General features: G+C 38.0%; 1 protein-coding gene across 1 annotated transcript in view; it reads right to left on the reverse strand.

The window, feature by feature from the left end:
• Window positions 1–18530, reverse strand: part of LOC150079084 (uncharacterized) — a 160064-nt gene that overhangs the window by 112685 nt on the left and 28849 nt on the right. Inside the window, exon 2 of the mRNA XM_090382944.1 lies at window positions 13554–13718. Within this exon, the coding sequence (XP_090239070.1) occupies window positions 13554–13718 (165 nt within the window). The remainder of the gene's footprint in view (window positions 1–13553; window positions 13719–18530) is intronic.

Genomic DNA, 18530 nt, shown 5'->3' on the forward strand with positions numbered 1-18530 from the left:
TTATTGCTGCCAGATTCTCATTACATACTTTTTGTGTGTGTATGTGAGCATCATCATCATAAGACAAACTTGCTATTTATGCCATACCGTACCATCCATTGCTTGGTTAGTTACATAATCAGAGAGCATCAATCAAATGATGTCACATCATTAGTTCTGACTGTAGGTTTTGGTTGCATGACTTTCTACATAATGAAATACTTCATTTGCTTATTGCTTTCTTTACAATTTATTGTGCAGTGTAATAAAAATATCAAAATGTAAACTTCTAAAGAGCAGAAATAGTTGAATTAAAAAAGTAGACCCTATCAACTTTTTGATTCAATGTCAATTCACTGTATACTTAAAAAAGTAGAGAGTGGTTCTTAATGCACATTTTACTGTAATATACCACTACACAAGGTGCAAAAGATGAAAAAAATGGGAGCTGACATATATTTCATTGGCAAATGAAATATTAGTCATATTTACCAAGATGGCAGAATTTCATTATATATGATTTTTCAAAGCAGAAAATAGGGTTGACTTACACAATGAAATATATAACAACTGTCAACATATCATTAAAGTGGAATGGTGACAAATGAGGGGAAGGAACTGATTTTAATAGCCTCTAAACATATGCTTATTGCTTATCAAGAGCAAAACACTATGACCGCCCTTGTCCCCATGAGTGGACACAATCCACAGAAACTAAGAGTGACATCGACTGGTGCAGCATATACAGAGATGGCATGAGTAATGCCTGTTAGTACAAAGCCCATGCAATGGGAAAGGGAAGAAGCTGACAGAGTTTGAACAGGTACTGATTTGCAGTACTAGGAAGGCAGTAACCAGCATCTCAGCAACTGGAGGCATTATTGGCTGTTCAAGGACTGCTGCCTCGCTGCCTCCTTCAATATAACTGAATAGATTTCATCCACCCTAGGTGCCTTTTTTATGTTTAACTTCAACAATTTCTCCTCCACTTTGCTTTTCGTTATTACAAAATCATTTACCTCCCTCTCAGAGTTTAGTATACTTCTGTTCTCCCCTTCCTTACAGAATTCTTCATGTGTGAATGTAAATGCAAAATACTCATTCAGTTTGTTAGCTATTTGAGCAGGATCATCATCAAATCCAAGAATATGAAATAAAAAATATTTATTTCCATCCAGTTCCTTTGTGACCTCATTGTAGTATCCAATCAAATTGGCCAGACAAGACTTCCCCTTAACAAACCCAAGCTATGTCTGAACTATAACTGCAGTGTTGTCTAGATGATTCTGCAGTGCTTCTTTAACAATGCCTCCATTAATTTCCCCAGAACAGTTGTTAAGCTAACAGGTCTGTAATTATTTGTGTCACCCTTTGATCCCCCACTGAATTGGAGTGATATTTTCACATCTCCAGTCCATGGGGGACCTCCACTGAGTGCAAGGAAGCTCACAAAATTATGGCTAAGGGTTTGCTTACTGCCTTTTCTGCCTCCTTTAATATAACTGGGTAGATCCCATCCACCCCAGGTACCTTTTTTTTCTATTTAACTTCAACAATTTCTCTTCCACTTTGCTCTCAGTTATTTCAAAATTATTTAGATTCCTGCCAGAGTTTGATAAACTTCTGGCTTTCCTCTCTCTAAATAACTCCTCATGTGTGAATGTAGATACAAAATACTCATTCAGTTTGTCAGCTGCCTGAGCAGGGTATGATGGTTCCACCTGATATCTGATTCATCCCCTCCTTCTAGAGTTTACATAAGTAAAGAACTCTTTGCTGTTTTTCTCTGCATCGTTTGCGGAAGATTTCTCGTAATCTGCCTTTGCCTGCCTAACCTCGTTTGTGACTTGATTACATACCAGCTTATATCTACCATAGGCTTCTGTGTCACCTGATGATTTATATGCATTCCATGCATTTTTCTTCTTTATCACAAGTCTCATTAGTTCACCTGACATCCATTTAGGCTTAAACCTTGAACAGTATTTCTTAGTTAGTACAAAGAGCCTAGTAGCTTCCAAGATTCCTTGTATGCTTCACATTTAGAATTTGGTGTTGGTAACATCATCAGTTGGTCCCACTGTATAGACTTTTAAAACTGTCTCAGACCATCATAGTCACCTTTATGAATGCAAAAACCCTTCCCTTTACCCTCACGGTAGATACGTCCTTGATGAAGTACCTGATTTAAGGTACTTCATCAGGAGGCCTCATTTTAGAAAGGAATAGGGCTGCTCGAACGAGTACAGAGAAGTACCAATTCTCCTGATGAAGTACGTGATCAGGTATCAATTTTTACTTTTAGCTAATGTCAGATTTGAATTTTATATTTGCTCTACCTCCTTTTTTGGACTTATAACCATCTGATGCTGGCTATCACTCCTTATTTTAATTTAATCATTTTTACTTAATCAATTTTTGCTTTACAGTTACCTTCTCTCTAATTGGCTTTTAAATTTGGCCTATAATTTTGATTAATTCATTACAACAAATAGGATTTTCACATTCTTTCTCTTTTTCATGTCTACTATACTTCTTTTTCTGCTATCCTTCTCCTCTTCAGTAGTGATTCTTCATGCATTAAGAATCTGCAGATAAAAGAACACTAGGTGGCAATGATCACAGTGTGCTGACTTGGAATTTACTCAGAGATGTAACTACCGTCAGGAGTAAAGGGAAGGGTTTTTGCTTTCGTTAAGGTGACTATGATGGTCTGAGACAGATTTGAAAGTCTATACAGTGGGACCAACTGATGATGTTACCAACAGTAAATTCTAAATGGGAAGCATTCAAGGAAGCAATCTTGGAAGCTACTAAGCATTCTGTCCCAACAAAGAAATATTGTTCAAGGTTTAGTCCTAAGATTTATGGCAGAGAAGAAAAATGAATGGGATGCATATAAATCATCAGGTGACACAGAAGCCTATAGTAGATATAAGCTGGTGTGTAATCAAGTCAAAAAGCAAGTTAGACAGATTACGAGAAATCTTCAGCAAAGGATGCAAAGAAAAATAGCAGAAAGTTCTTTACTTATGTAAACCCTAGAAGGAAGAGGATGAATCAGATTGGTCCATTTGATATCGATGGTTCAACTGTTAAGGACCCTGCTCAGGTAGCTTGACAAACTGAATGAGTATTTTGTATCTAAATTCACACATGAGGAGTTATTCAGGGAGGGGAATACCAGAAGTTTATCAAACTCTGGAAGGAAGCTAAGTGATTCTGTAATAACTGAGAGCAAAGTGGAGCAGAAATTGTTGAAGTCAAACATAAGAAAGGCACCTGGAGTGGATAGGATCTACCCAGCTATATTAAAAGAGGCAGCAAAAGAAGTAAGCAAACCCTTAGCTATAATTATGATAACTTCCTTGGACTCAGGAGAGGTACCAATGGACTGGAGATGTGTAAATGTGACCCCAATTCACAAAGAGGGATCAAAGGGTGACAAGAGTAATTACAGACCTGCTAGTTTAACTTCTGTTCCTGGAAAATTAATGGAGGCACTGGTTAAAGAAGCACTACAGGATCATCTAGACAAGACTGCAATTATAGTTCAGACACAACATGTGTTTGTTAAGGGGAAGTCTTGTCTAACCAATTTGATTGGATACTACAGTGAAGTCACAAAGGAACTGGATGCGAAAAATAATTTTGATATCATATACTTAGATTTCAGGAAAGCTTTTGATACTGTTGCACATGGAAAACTACTGTACAAGTTGGAGCAGTATGGCATTAAAGGCAAGTTGCTGCTATGGATAAAGGGATGGTTGAGTGGGAGAAGACAGAGTGATAAGCAATGGACACTGCTCTTGATGGACTAATGTTATTAGTGGTATCCCCCAGGGCCCCTTCATCAATGATATTGATGAAGGTATATCGGGCTTAATGTCCAAGTTTGCAGACGATATGAAGGCTGGCAGTGTTGTTAATGACAGTACGCTACTGACACAGGATCGGAAAAAGTTGAGCAGATGGGCTGAGAGGTGGCAATTGAAGTTAACATTGACAAACGTAAAGTATTGCATAAGGGTAGCAGTAACCCCAGAATAATGCATCAACTGTGTGGTACTATATTCAGGGTGGTAGAGAATGAAAAAGATCTCGGGGTAATTGTGCAATCAGATATGAAGTTTTCTGAGCAGTGCAGGCAATCTGCAAGAATAGCTCATGGTGTCTTGCCAATGATATACAGGAATTTTGATAGCAGGGATAAGGAGATGATTATCCCCTTGTATAAGGTGATGGTCAGACCGCACTTGAGTTCTGTATACAGATCTGGAGGCCTCATTTTAGGAAGGATAAGGGCTGCTCAAACGAGTACAGAGAAGGGCAACGAGATTGGTGAATGGAATAAAGGATTGCTGTTACAAAGAATGACTAAGTTCTGCAAATTGCAGTGTGTGGAGACTAGGCACCTGCGAGGTGATCTGATTGAGGTGAATAAGGCCTTGAATAGCTTGAGCAAGCTCAATGCTGATAGGATTCCTGAGGGGACATAAATTCAAATTGAGGAAAGACAGTTGTCGAACAGATGTATGGAAATTTACCTTTAGCCAGCAGGTGATTGATTGCTGGAACAAACTTCCATCTGTAGTTGTAGAAATTGACAGCTTAGATAAATTCAAGGCAGAACTAGACAAATGTTTGGAGTTTATGGATGGGTGAAATGGGAAGTTTTTCTTTTCTTTTCTTTTTTTTTTTTTTTTGGCTGATGCTATATAAACTTGCTTTTTTGCGCATATGCTTCTGTTAATAGTTATGGAATTTCGTGTAATTTATGCTTGCATCTTTTACATTTTTTTAATATTTTTTTAATAGACCTATTAATTCCACCTTGCATATATAAACTTTTGTATTCTTTGCTGCTGCTTTGCATGCTCAGGTGCATTTGTCATATTAGCTTTATTTTTACTTCTCCATTGCCACTTTTTAACCCAAGCTCTCGTGAAGTTTCATGTCGAACTGGCGTCCCATATGGGAGTGTGTGGAGAGCACTAAGAGTAGTCCTCCGTATATATTCGTAAAAAATTCAACACCGTGAAGAACTTAGGTGTACCGATTTTGCAAAGCAGGAAGCATTTGCGTTACGGTTCTTTCAGCGAATTGAAGAATGTGACAACTGGATGTCAAATGTTTTGTGAATGGATGAAGCCTATTTCATTCTCAATGGCACTGTAAACACACACAACTGCAGAATTTGGGCGACGGAAAACCCTCGAGCTTACATGAAAACTCCACTGCATCAGTCAAAAGTAATGGTGTGGTGTGGATTCACCTCTTCTTTTGTTCTAGGGCCATTTTTCTTTCAGGAAATCAGTGGATCTGGTTTTGAAATTGTTACTGCCACAGGTCAGTGTTATATGCTGACCTGTTACAAAACTGCGTTATCCCTAGCCTGAGTGAAAGGCAAGCTTTGGATGTTGTGACATTCATGCAGGATGGAGCACCGCCCCATATTGCTTCTGTGAAACAACTGTTACTCTCAGCGTTTGGAGAGAATTGAGTGATAAGCCCTCATTTTCAGCATGAATGGCCACCAAGGTCTCCAGACCTGACACCCTGCGATTTCTGGTTATGGGGGTACCTGAAGTCACGAGTTTACAGAGATCACCTAACATCATTGGCAATGCTAAAAGACTCTATACGATGGCAGGTATCAATGATACCTCCAGAAATGCTGTTTCATGCTGTCCATAACATCATTACTTGTCTTCAGGCAGTGCTTGACAACAATGTCCACACTGAACATTTACTATAATGAGGTGTTTTGTGGGGTTACAGATCAAGCGCCACCTGGCGGACATATTTGGAAATAATTTTGACATTATTTCGGAATAAACCCCACGTAATTCTATGCATTTCTGCACTAATCTCGTTACCATACGTCAAAAATTCACTGAAATACTGATTCTTTAATTGTTTACTGACTTTTGGATCACCCTGTATATACAAGGAGGTACAAAATGTTCATACCCTTACCTAGAAATAATAGCCCTAGAAACATGAAACCTCCAAGGGAACTTGAACCTTTTCTATGTACTCTCCATGTATAGTAACACATTTCTCCCATTAGAACGTTTTAGAACTTAAGATAAGGAAGAATGAAGACTACAAATTACTGTACAGGTTATTACATGAATATATAGAAAATTTTACTTCTAAGGATTTAAAACAATAAACATTGGACAACTATTTTAAAATTTGTATATTTTGAATTTGTATGTTTATAATATTTTTGTATTCATTGTTTTATTTTAAAATGTGTTTTTGTTTAAATTTTGACACTGAAATCGGTTGATATGTGTTTATTTTGTAGTTATGGATGTAGAGTACTATATAAACTGTACTGGATATTAAATATAAATTGGTAAGATAGACAACTTTTTATATTTCATCAAAAAAAAATATCTCCATTTAATGTTATCAGCCACTTAAAGTTATGAAATTTCATAAACCAAATGAAGTAATAACCTCTAATATTCTAAAAGTTAAAAGAGAATGCAATGAGAGCAAAGTTCAGTGCTTGCCAGAACAGAAACAGTCTTGCCAATACAAGAGACTAACTCAACAATTTACAATACTCCCTGCTTTGGCTTCTTTGCACTGCGCTTTAGGATGTTCAGTAGTATGTGTGATTTATTATCACTGATTCGCTAGAAAATAAAAGTGCTATTATAAATTATAGATGCTATATTGTCACTAATAATTGTAGTCTATAACTGAAAGTATTTTCCCTGAATATTGAATGAATGCATGCACTTTTTCTGGTTAATCAAGGCCTGTTGCTATCATATAGCTTTTCATATAGACTCTCATATAGACTGTGGTGAAAGTTAAATTTATACTTTAGTATACAGACAGTTCTCACTTTACGAGTTCTGAGTGTTTTTTTTTTTTCAAGTATCAACAAAATCTAAAATATTAATTGAAAAAAGTGAATGTTAAACATTCATAAATACTGTATTTCCAATCACGCGCATAACTATACAATACAGTGTATCCCGCTTTACGATATTAATCCGTTATCATCGTGTCGCGAAAATATCGTAATGTGAACCCAATAACACATTGTTTTTTGGTAATTCATTCCATGACTTCGGCAGTTCAAATTTTCACTATATAACTCGCTAAAAGGTCATTTTTATAGTGTAAATTGTATTAGTTACCAATTCAAACCATTAAATACACTACACTTTCATCGTTATCATATGTTATAAGAACCAATTTTGAACGGCTTTGTGATATTTTTCTAAAGCACATTTCTGGAAGTCATGACCATAAAACAATAAAAACAATTCACACTTTCTGGTTTTTTGGGCTTTTCTGTTACTGCAAGCAATTATAAACGGGTAGTAAACTCAATGTTACTGCATTTGTGAAAATACCGATAGCTGGAATTGTGTGGTTTTTTACGTTATTATGGTGAAATGAGTACACCTTCACTGAAATCTTCAATCGTATAAAAAACAAAAAAATTTTCAGGATCTTCTCTTCATTCCTTTTTATTATTTAAGCTTCGTAAACTTGTTACTCCGTTCTGATAAAAAATGCTTATGCATGCTATTGAAATTTATAAAGAAAAGAGATAATCTTGGGAACAAATGCCTTTTGAAGCATTTCTGAAGGCGACGATTCCTTGTGCAACAAACCAACGAGTGCTGAACCAATAATGAGTGATCAACGAATGTGCAGTTAGTCGATGATGATGAAGAATAAACATTCTTTAACATTTGTAAATTGTAAATAATTTCTCTATTATTATAATTTGCTTGATTTTACAGGCTACGTTTTCATTTCTTTGGATAACCATAAACAAATTAGCTAACTAATTTAATTGTTGATAAATTCCCGCTTTATGAGCGTGCGCTAGGAACGAATTAACTCGTAAAGCCGAGAACTACCTGTAGTGAATATTGTAGAAAATGTCAGTCTGTAGTTGTTTAGTTGACAGGAGTTTTTGTGCTAAATTATAAGATGAGATTTTTGGGTAATAACGAGTGGGAGGCCTGTTGCTATCACATAGCTTTTCTGGTGAAGTGTGTCTGGACAAGACTGTGGTGAAAGTTAAATTTATACTTTAGTATAGTGAATATTGTAGAAAATGTCAGTCTGTAGTTGTTTAGTTGACAGGAGTTTTTGTACTAAATTATAAGATGAACTCTTTGGGTAATAACCAGTGGAAGGACAAACTAGGAAAAGACAAAGAAATGAAAGTCCTTGGCATGTTTCAGTTTGGAAAAGAAAAAGGAATTTTGGTGAAGCATACACTTTTCAAATTACAAGAAAACTGTACCTGCCCATACTATCGGTATTCAGAGCTTGCAAATGTAATTGCTTTGATAAAATTGGCATGGAAAACATCAGTTATTTTCGGTGAATTCTGGAAAGTAGGTGACTGTAACCTTCAGAACCTTATCTTTCCAACCTTTTATCCACTGTAGATGGTAAAAGTTGTTATTTGGTTTTTAGGAGCATTAGCAACTAAGGCCATATTGCTCCGGGGATATGCGGTGGTCATTCCCTGACCTTTCCGCATCCTCTGTATTTGGTGGTCACGGGCTCGAACCTCGGTCTAATCAAGAAGTGTGTGCTACGCAGTGCTGCTCCTGCCCACCTGGCAATGGAGGCACCAATAGTAAAAGAAGTAGAATAAAAAGTAAGCCTAGTCTTCTCTACAGTGGATAAAATGCACCGTTTTCTTTGATAATAGAGTGCATACAGTGTATTCAAAAGCAATCTATAGTATTCGTGGAATTTTGGAAAAGTATGCCTGAAAAGTTCTTAACTTATGGGGCTCAACTGGTATTTCGACTGCATCAGCAGTCGAAATACCAGTGTGAGCTGAGTAAAGTGAAGTGTTCCATGAAAAGTATGCTGACACACACACACACACACACACACACACACACACACACACACACACACACACACACACACACACACACACACACACACACACACACACACACACACGAGAGAGAGAGAGAGAGAGAGAGAGAGAGAGAGAGAGAGAGAGAGAGAGAGAGAGAGAGAGTCTTATGAAAAGTAAACAGGAGGTAATTGTTAAAAAAGAAAATTGTAATAATTACCATATATGATTGAAAACACACATGGTAGACCATATGATAAAATATATATTATTTATATATAAGCTAGAGAGCATTAGTATTGATGAAATATGGATTACAGACAGTATATAGTGCTCTTGATTTGCAGGTCCAAGAAGAAAGAGAGAACAATTAAACATAGAGAATAAATTAGACATCAACGCTAAAATATACACATATAATTTAAGTTCTAATATTTCTTACAGTCATCATTATAAACACAATTCATTCATACTGTCTGAGACAATTTTGTCTCAGAGATTTTAAAAAATATATTTTTTTCAACTCTTAAAATCATATCATCATATTAAAACCTACATATTTATACTATAATGACCAAACCCACTTGCCCCAAGAGCCAACCGAAACTTCAATTAATCAAAAATCCCCAACTGGATTTTAGAAAGTTAATTAATCAACCAGTACCTTTTAACAGATGATTATAATAAGTTTAATAGCTGGTTAAAAACTGTGCACATCTACAGCAACGAATTCTTTAATTTTGTTAACATGCAAGTGACATTTGTGATTTTTTTTTTTATAAATTTGTGATTTTAAATATTATTTTTTGGCTGATGATATATAACCTTGCTTCCTTGCATCATTTTCAGCTACTAATACTAACACAAGTTTTCGTATACAATACAAGCTGCATACTTGCTTGTTAGATTAAGTTCATAATAAACTTAATAGGGCATCCTTTCAACTAAGAAAATTGTCACACTAATTCTTCTACCGTATTGAATTTTCATTCAATACGGTAGAAGAATCGGCTACCCCGGATGCGGTAACATTGTTACCGCATCCGGGGTAGCCGATGCGCCAGCACTGGGGACCCAGGGTGCTGGTGTGAAGTGGATCACTGGCCACAGCAATAAGCTTACTACGCCGAAAAGGACAATTAACATTGGCGAATGGAATGTTCGAACGGGGCACCACGTTGGACAAAAGGAAATCATTGCCCAAGAACTACTTAGGTGCAAGATATCAATCGCAGCATTATCTGAATTAAGGCTCACCGGGTCTGGAACGATGATCATCCAACCACCAGCACCTAACGAAGCGGTTATGCTATTCTACTCTGGTGGCGAGAAACGAGAAGCAGGAGTGGGCTTTATGGTCGATGCTCAGGCCACCAGTAGTGTGATCGCTTTCCAACCAATATCGGACCGCCTGGCAGTCCTTACTGTCAAGGGCACCATCAATACCCATATTATATCCGCCTATGCGCCAACTGAGACTAGCCTGGACCCGACCAAGAATGACTTCTACAACCAGCTCCAACATACGCTGGATTCAATTCCGCAGACAGAAGTGATCATCCTCGCAGGGGACTTTAATGCCCATATTGGCGTGGACAGATCTGGTTGGGAAACAACAATGGGCAAGTTTGGCCATGGGAAGATCAATGACAACGGACTACGTTTGTTGTCCTTTGCCGCATCTAACAACCTGATCATTGGAAACAGCCATTTCCAACACCCTCAAAAACATCAACTTACATGGCGAAATCCATCTGGCAAGGACTCAGCAATCCTGGACTACATTTTGATCAATGCCAGATTTTGCTCATCACTCATGGATGTTCGTGCCATGAGGGGACCTGATTGCGGATCTGATCATTACCTCATCCGGGCTAAGGTGCAGCTCAAATTACGGCATGCAAAAAGATCATCTCGGTCAGCCAAGCTGGACTGGAGGCAGCTAATGAATGCTGCCAACAAACAGGCATATCAGATCGCCCTATCCAACCGCTTCGAGATGCTGGCCGTGCCCGAGGATATAAATGAAGAAGAAAAGCAGATCTCTGATGCCATCCTGGAATGTGCCAAGCCTCTATGTCCACCTGCCTGACGTCGAACGCAACCATGGATATCAGATGAGTGCCTCGACCTCGTGGACAAACGGAAACAGGCAAAGTTGGTCGACTTTGAACGGTACCGGCAGCTAAACCGAGAAGTCCGACAAAGAATGACAGCAGAAAGAGAAGCATACTGGAACCAAGTGGCAGACGATCTTGAAGTGGCGGCATCCAAAAACGAGTACCGCACTCTCTACCGCACCCTCAGATGTCTGAGTGGAAAGACTAAATTGACTAGTGACAACATCAAGAATGCTGATGGGACCTTCGTGCGATCACCATCCGAACGCCTGCAACGGTGGAGTGAATTCTTCAAAGCTCTGTATAATCACGACCCACCTCAGGGACCGCCAGCAACAGCACTCTCGATCGACCCCCCTGAGGTCTCCATGGTCGATGCTGAGCCTACAGTAGAAGAAGTGAAAGCAGCCATACAATCCCTGAAGAATGGCAAGGCACCAGGAGTGGACCAAGTCACCACAGAAGCGATCAAAGCCAGGGGAGATGTACTGCTTCGCCGACTACACTCACTCCTCAAAACCATCTGGTGCACTGAACAAATTCCGTTAACATGGAGGAAAGCCATTATCATACCGATCCACAAGAAAGGTGATAACCGGGACTGCAAGAACTACCGTGGCATCAGCCTCCTTTCCATCATTGGAAAGGTCTTTATGAAGATTATCCAGTCAAGACTGCAAAAACATCGCGAGCAAACCAGTCGAGAAGAACAGGCAGGATTTAGACCCGGGCGAGGATGCTGTGATCAAATCTTTGCCATTCGTCAGCTGATGGAGGAGAGGATCCGGTGTGGACAGCGAACCGTCATTGTTTTCATTGCCTTTAAGTCTGCTTTCGACTGTGTCCACCGGCCTGCCTTATGGAAACTACTAGAGGTTGAACATGTACCTCGAAAAGTCATCACACTCCTCCAAACTGCATACAACGGTTTAACCAGCCAGGTGCGCATCCAGAACGATTTATCTGAGGAATTTACCATCCAAACTGGAGTCCGCCAAGGGGATGTAGCCTCCCCGTTGCTTTTCAACATCGTGGTCGATGCCATTATGAGGCAAGCATTCAGAAACAGACAGGGCATACAATATGACAAGGATCACTATGTGACTGACCTGATGTTTGCTGATGATAGTGCTATCCTTGCCGGTAACGACGCTGAAGCCACGGAAATCCTCTACGACATTGCCCGCATTGCCCGGCCATACGGTTTGAAGATCAATGCTGGTAAGACAAAGGCCCTGACAACAGATGGGTCGCAAGCCACCATCTATCTCGAAGGCGTCCAGATCGAGCAAGTGCAGGACTTTAAATACCTTGGGTCGCTGGTCCAGGAGAAGAAAGTTGCATCCACCATGGAAATTCACAGCAGAATTGGACAGGCGGCCACTGCGTTCGCCTCGCTCAAATGCTGTCTGTGGAAGAGGACCAACATTTCCACAAAGACTAAAATCCGACTCTTCCGGACTTTGATCCTGCCCATTCTTCTTTACGGATCGGAAACATGGATTTGTCTCAAGTTAGATTTGAACAAACTTGAGGTATTCCAAATGCGATGCCTGCGGCAGATCTTGGGCATCTCTCTTCGCGACCGCATCACTAATGATACCATCCGCGCCAGATGCCAACAGCAACCAACCATTGCCGACCAAATCCAGAAGAGAAGGCTCAGATGGTTTGGCCACGTATGTAGAATGGGCACGAACAGAATACCATCCACACTCCTTTGGAGACAACGACCCACCCAATGGAGCATCCAACGGACCGCGCCTAGGAAAACGTGGGCCAAGCAAGTGGAAGATGACTTGAAGAGCCGACGTCTCGACCTTAACCAGGCCAGGACTGAAGCCATGGATCGTAAGGTATGGAAGAACATCACAGAGCAAGTCTGAAACCCTGCGGCACCTACAGCAGCATACTGGTTGCGTGGCCAAACGCCTCCCCCAGCTGCCAGCTAAGGACCAAAGAAGAAGAAGAAGAATTTTCATTAGGTGTTTCATTTTTTTTTTTTATCTACATTCTATCCACTGTACTTAACATTATTTTTACTGAAAATAAAAATCATTTCAAACATGCTATTACAGCCATCAATCGAATTGGATAATTTTGTAAATATCAACACTTTATAAATTCACACGAACATATTCATGTACTTTGAGAGTGCACAAACTCATTTCAATTTCAGGAAACTGAGGTAGTCTTGTTAAACAACTAATAAGGCCACTGTTAGAAAATGTAAACAAGAGTTAACAAAAATTAATATAAACATATGAACATAGACCATGCAAATGAATATGCTTTCTTAAAATTAACTTTAATGTTTAGCAGTATTCAGAGCTTCAAATTGGTTTTGAAAGAATTATTTTGCAAAACCTATTCATAAAAATTTAATGCTATATTATTCCTATTATTATATTATTGCTATATTAACAATATAATATTACTTTAGAATTTGTCAATTTTCTTATACAGAAGACTTATACAGTTAAATTATTAATTATTCAGGATCATTTCGATCCTGAATTATTAAAACCTAGGTAAGTATTCATTTTAACACTAAAACTGAAAAACATGACTTTGTTACTAACCTTATGAGTCTGCATATGTTTTTTTACATTTGACTTCTGAGCAAAGGCCCTACCACAGACAATGCACTGAAAAGGTTTCTCTCCAGTATGACACCGAATATGTTGTTGAAGGTCAAAATTTTTACTAAATGTTTTCTCACAATAAGCACATCTTAATTTACATCCCTGATATGTTCAGAGTAAAAAAAAAAGAAACACACACACAATTAATTAAAACATGTAATTTAAAAATAGTACACATAATACAGAATGGCTATTAAAAATTAATAAAAAAGGTGGATTTGTAATCCTCTTATGAAAATTTATTTTGACTGAAACATGTAAAATAAAACATTTGGGGACTAAGGTAAAGAAAGCCAACACAAGAACGACGAGAAACGTTGGATAACTTACACGGAAAATTAGTTTCCCAACACCGGACTCAAGCGCTGCTCGCTCGGTAAACAGATGGTAGGTGTTATCGTCTGGAGCCGAAATCGAGAAGGATATATTGATTGACAGGTAGGCGTGGCAAACCAAGAAATGATTGGCAACAGAGAACAAGCTACTGTGTAGTCATCAGTTGGCATTATAATATGTATTTATGAGTAAAGAACGGTGCATAATAGTTTTGTAATGAACCGTAAACAGGTAATAGTGGCGATGAATCTTTTAAAGATGGAAGAAATTTGTAAGGAAAATAAAACAGTTGATTTTTTGATGAAAACTAAATTAATAAAAGTTTCGTTCTGTTCATTTTTATGTTCTTCATTATGTTTTTTTCTCATTATTGAAAGCAAATTTTTGGAGTTCATATGTGTTTTTACTATACTGTTCATTTAGGTTTGGTTATGAAAAAAGGAAAAGTTTCTTTATTTTTGGTTATATTTCATAACCTGACCTTAAATGGTAGGTTGGAAAATAATAGAAACGGTTTCCTTATATTTAGTGACCTAACCTTAAAAGAAAGATTCTATATATATATAGTGAATAGCTGTTGAGGTGTTGATTGACGTTATGATACATGTGTATCTGAACGAGTGTCTTTAAAAATAAAAGTACAGTAATAAAAAAAATAATATTTTGTTAATAAACAATTTATGCACTAGTCCACATGATTCTAAAGAAAAAAGGTTAGGTTACCCCCTCCATTTCGGGATGGGTTCAAGCTCGCATGGGATTCAAGTGGAGGTAACCTGACCTTTTTTCACCATTAGGGCATATTATTGACAAGAAAATAAAAATAGTCATAAAAAATTTTATTTTTTTATGAATGTATTTCTAAATATGATTGTGATTCTAAAGAAAAAAGGTTATGTTACCCCCTCCACTTCGGGAGGGTTCAAGCTCCCATGGAATTCAAGTGGAGGTAACCTGATCCAGTGACATAGCTACCATGTAGGCAGGCAAGGCAATTGCCTCCGGGCCCGGCGTCTTTGGCTGTCTCCTCTTTTTGCAATTTTTGATTTAAGTAGGGGCCCGAACATGTTCTTTGCCCGAAAAAGGGTAGCTACGCTGCTTTTATTACCATTATGGAAAGCATTAGGGCAAGTTACCATTAGCGCTTCTAAAATGATACTAACCGATGTTATTGTGTGTTCTGTTTGCGCACCAGTCAGCACATCGTTTGTCATGCCTACCTGTCAATCAATATATTGTTCTTGACTTTGCTCCAGACCTCGGTAAACAAACATCTACTGTTTGTTTACCGAGCGAGCAGCGCTAGAGTGCAGTATTGGGAAATTAATTTTCCGCGTAAGTTATCCAACATTTCTCGTCGTTCTCGTGTTGGCTTTCTTTACCTTCGCCCATTTGGGATATAAAAAAATCAATTTATTTCCGATTTCACTAAAATAAAAACCAAATAAACTACTCATCTTATCACTCAAATTTGATTAGATGATTACATAAGAATAATGATGGTAGATGATGAAACGGAAGGAAAGTAGAGCAATTTAAGTCAAGTCATTTCCTATACTAGTAATACTCACTCTGTGTTCTGTTGAACCGAGGATTTTGTCAAGAGGTCTATATGATTCTAGAGAAATATTTATAGTAATGATGGATAAAATGAAACATTTCTTTATAGAAGTTTTCTTTTTTCACACAAGTAGGAAATAAGTGCCAATGTATCCACCATATACATCCATCTCTCCATAACAAATCAGTATCTGATGGCTAAGTTTCTATTGAAAGAGTCTTATTTATTACTGATATAGTAATTATACACAAGCATTGAAACAATCTGAAGATTGTTGTCTGAAGAAAAATATTGAATCTCAATATTTTTGTTTTGGGGACACTCAGCCTTATAGTGCAGACATCACTGTTCATCCATGAGTTCACTGAAATTGCAAATAAGTTTAGCATTTTGTCAGATGAATTTGAGTGCTTGAGGAAAAGGGTAGCTACCCTTGAAGGAATTAAATCAGGGGACTTCTTGAGCACTCAGCTGCCCACCTTAATGTTAAGAGTCCACCTCTAATGTTAAGAGGTAGACTCTAATCATGCATCTAGCTACATAGCAGCTAGTTATTACTGGTTACTATATTGTGATGGAAAGTGTGGAATACTTTGCGCAATAATGACAGGTGGAATTGAACCATAGTATGTCTGTCACGAACAAAGGTAACATTGAAGAATGATTATCATCTGTTAGCATTAGTATTAGCATATGATGCAAGAAAGCAAACTCATACAGCATCGGCCAAAAAAAAACCTTTCCATTTCACCTATCCATTCGCTACAAAAGTTTGTCCAGTCCTTTGCTGAATCTATTTAAGCTATCAACTTCCACATAGACAGATGGAATTTTGTTCCAGAAATGAACTGTTCACTGGCTAAAAGTAAATTTCTGCACATCTATTCTGCAAATGTCTTTCGTCAATTTGAATTTATGCCTCCACAAGTGCATGATCTGAGCAACAGGAAAAACTCCATCAGCATTAAGCTTGCTCAAATCATTCAAAGCCTTATACACCTTAATCAGGTCATGTTGCAGAATTTAAGCCTTTCTTGGTAAAAGCACCCCTTTGTTCTCATGAATCTCATTGCCCTTCTCTGTACTTGTTCCAGCAGCTCTACACCCTTTTTAAAATGAGGCCTGCAGACCTGTATGCAGTACTCAAGGTGTGACCTATCATTGCCTTATACAAAGGGATAATCACCTCCTTATCCCTGCTAGCAGAAATCCTGTATATCATTGACAAGACCCCATGAGCTGCTCTGGCACCTTGTCTACACTGCTCTGAAAACTTCATATATATCTGACTGCACAATTACCCTAAGGTCTTTTTCATTATTCACTACCCTGAGAGTACTACCACACAATTGATACATTACTCCTACCCATATGCAGTATTTTGCATTACCTTATCTCCCTAACTTTTCTACATACTGTTGCTGTAGAATACTGTCATTAAGCACCCACCTTTTTCTCATTTGCAAACTTGGATTAAGCCTGATATGCCTTCAGCAACATCATTGATAAATACAGAAAACAAGAATGGAACCATTGATTACCACTCAGTCTTTTTCCTGTCAAACATCCCTTTATTCATAGCAGCAGCTTGCCCTTAATGCCACACTGTTCCAATTTGCACCGCAGTCTTTTATGTGCAACAGTATCAAAAGCTTTCCTGAAATCCAAATATACATATAGATATCAAAATTATTTTTTGTATCCAGTTCCTTTGTGACTAAATCATAGTATCCATTAAATTGGCCAGAAAAGATTTCCCCTTAACAAAAAACCCATGCTGTGTCTGAACTATAACTGCACACCTGCCTAGGTGATCCTGCATTATTTCTTTCACCTGGGACTCCATTATATTCCCTGGAACAGAAGTTAAAGTAAGAGGTCTGAAATTACTTATATAACCCTTTGGTCCTACTTCTATGAACAGGGGATACATCTGCACATCTCCAGTCCATGAGGATCTCCCCTGAATTCCAGGGTCCAATAATAATAATAATTATGGCTAAGGGTTTCTTCACTTTGCTGCCTTTCTTAATATAATTGGATAGATCCCATCCACCCCAGGTGCCTTTCTTATGTTTAGCTGCAACAATTTCTCTTCCAATTTCCTCTCTTATTACAAAATCATTTAGCTCCCTGTTAGACTGTGATTAACTTCTGGCTTCCACTTTCTGAAAGAATTTCTTATGTGTGAATGTAGATGGAAAATACTAATTCAGTTTGTAAGTAACCTGAGTAGGATCATCGACAGTCAAATCATTGATATTAAGTGGACCAATCTGATTCTTTGCTTCCTTCAAGAGTTCACATCAATAGTCTTTGCTGTTTCCCTTTGCCAACGATTTATTTATTGTAATCTACCTTTGCTTGCCTAACATTTTGCATCTACATTCACATATGAGGAATTCTTTAGGGAAGTGGAGGGCAGAAGCCTATTAAACTCTAACAGGAAGCTTAATGATTTTGTAATAATTGACAGCAAAGTGGAGGAGAAATTGTTGAAGTTAAACATAAGAAAGACACCTGAGGTGGATGGGATCCATCCAGTTATATTAAAGGAGGTGGCAAAAGAAACCCTTAGCCATTATTATGTGAGAATCTTTGGACTCAGGGGAAATCCTCATGGACTGGAGATGTGCAAATGTATCCCCAATTCACAAAGGGGGATCAAAGGGTGACACGAGTAATTACAGACTATTTTAACTTGTATTCTGTCAAAAATAACGGAGTCACTGGTTAAAGAATCATTGCAGGATCATCTAGACATGACTTCAGTAATAATTCAGACACAGCATGGGTTTGTTAAGGGAAAATCTTGTCTGACAAAGTTGATTGGATAATATGATGTGGTTACAAAGGAACTGGATCCAAAAAATAATTCTGATATAATATACTTGGATTTCAGGAAAGCTTTTCATACTGTTGCACATGGCAGACTACTGTACAATTTGGAGTAGTATGGTATTAAGGGCAAGTTGCTACAATGGATAAAAGGGTGGTTGAGTGGGAGAAGACAGAGT

Source organism: Mastigoproctus giganteus, chromosome 10 (genome assembly GCF_048544385.1).
Source record: "Mastigoproctus giganteus isolate SK-2022 chromosome 10, ASM4854438v1, whole genome shotgun sequence".
NCBI classification, from domain to species: Eukaryota; Metazoa; Arthropoda; class Arachnida; order Uropygi; family Thelyphonidae; genus Mastigoproctus; species Mastigoproctus giganteus.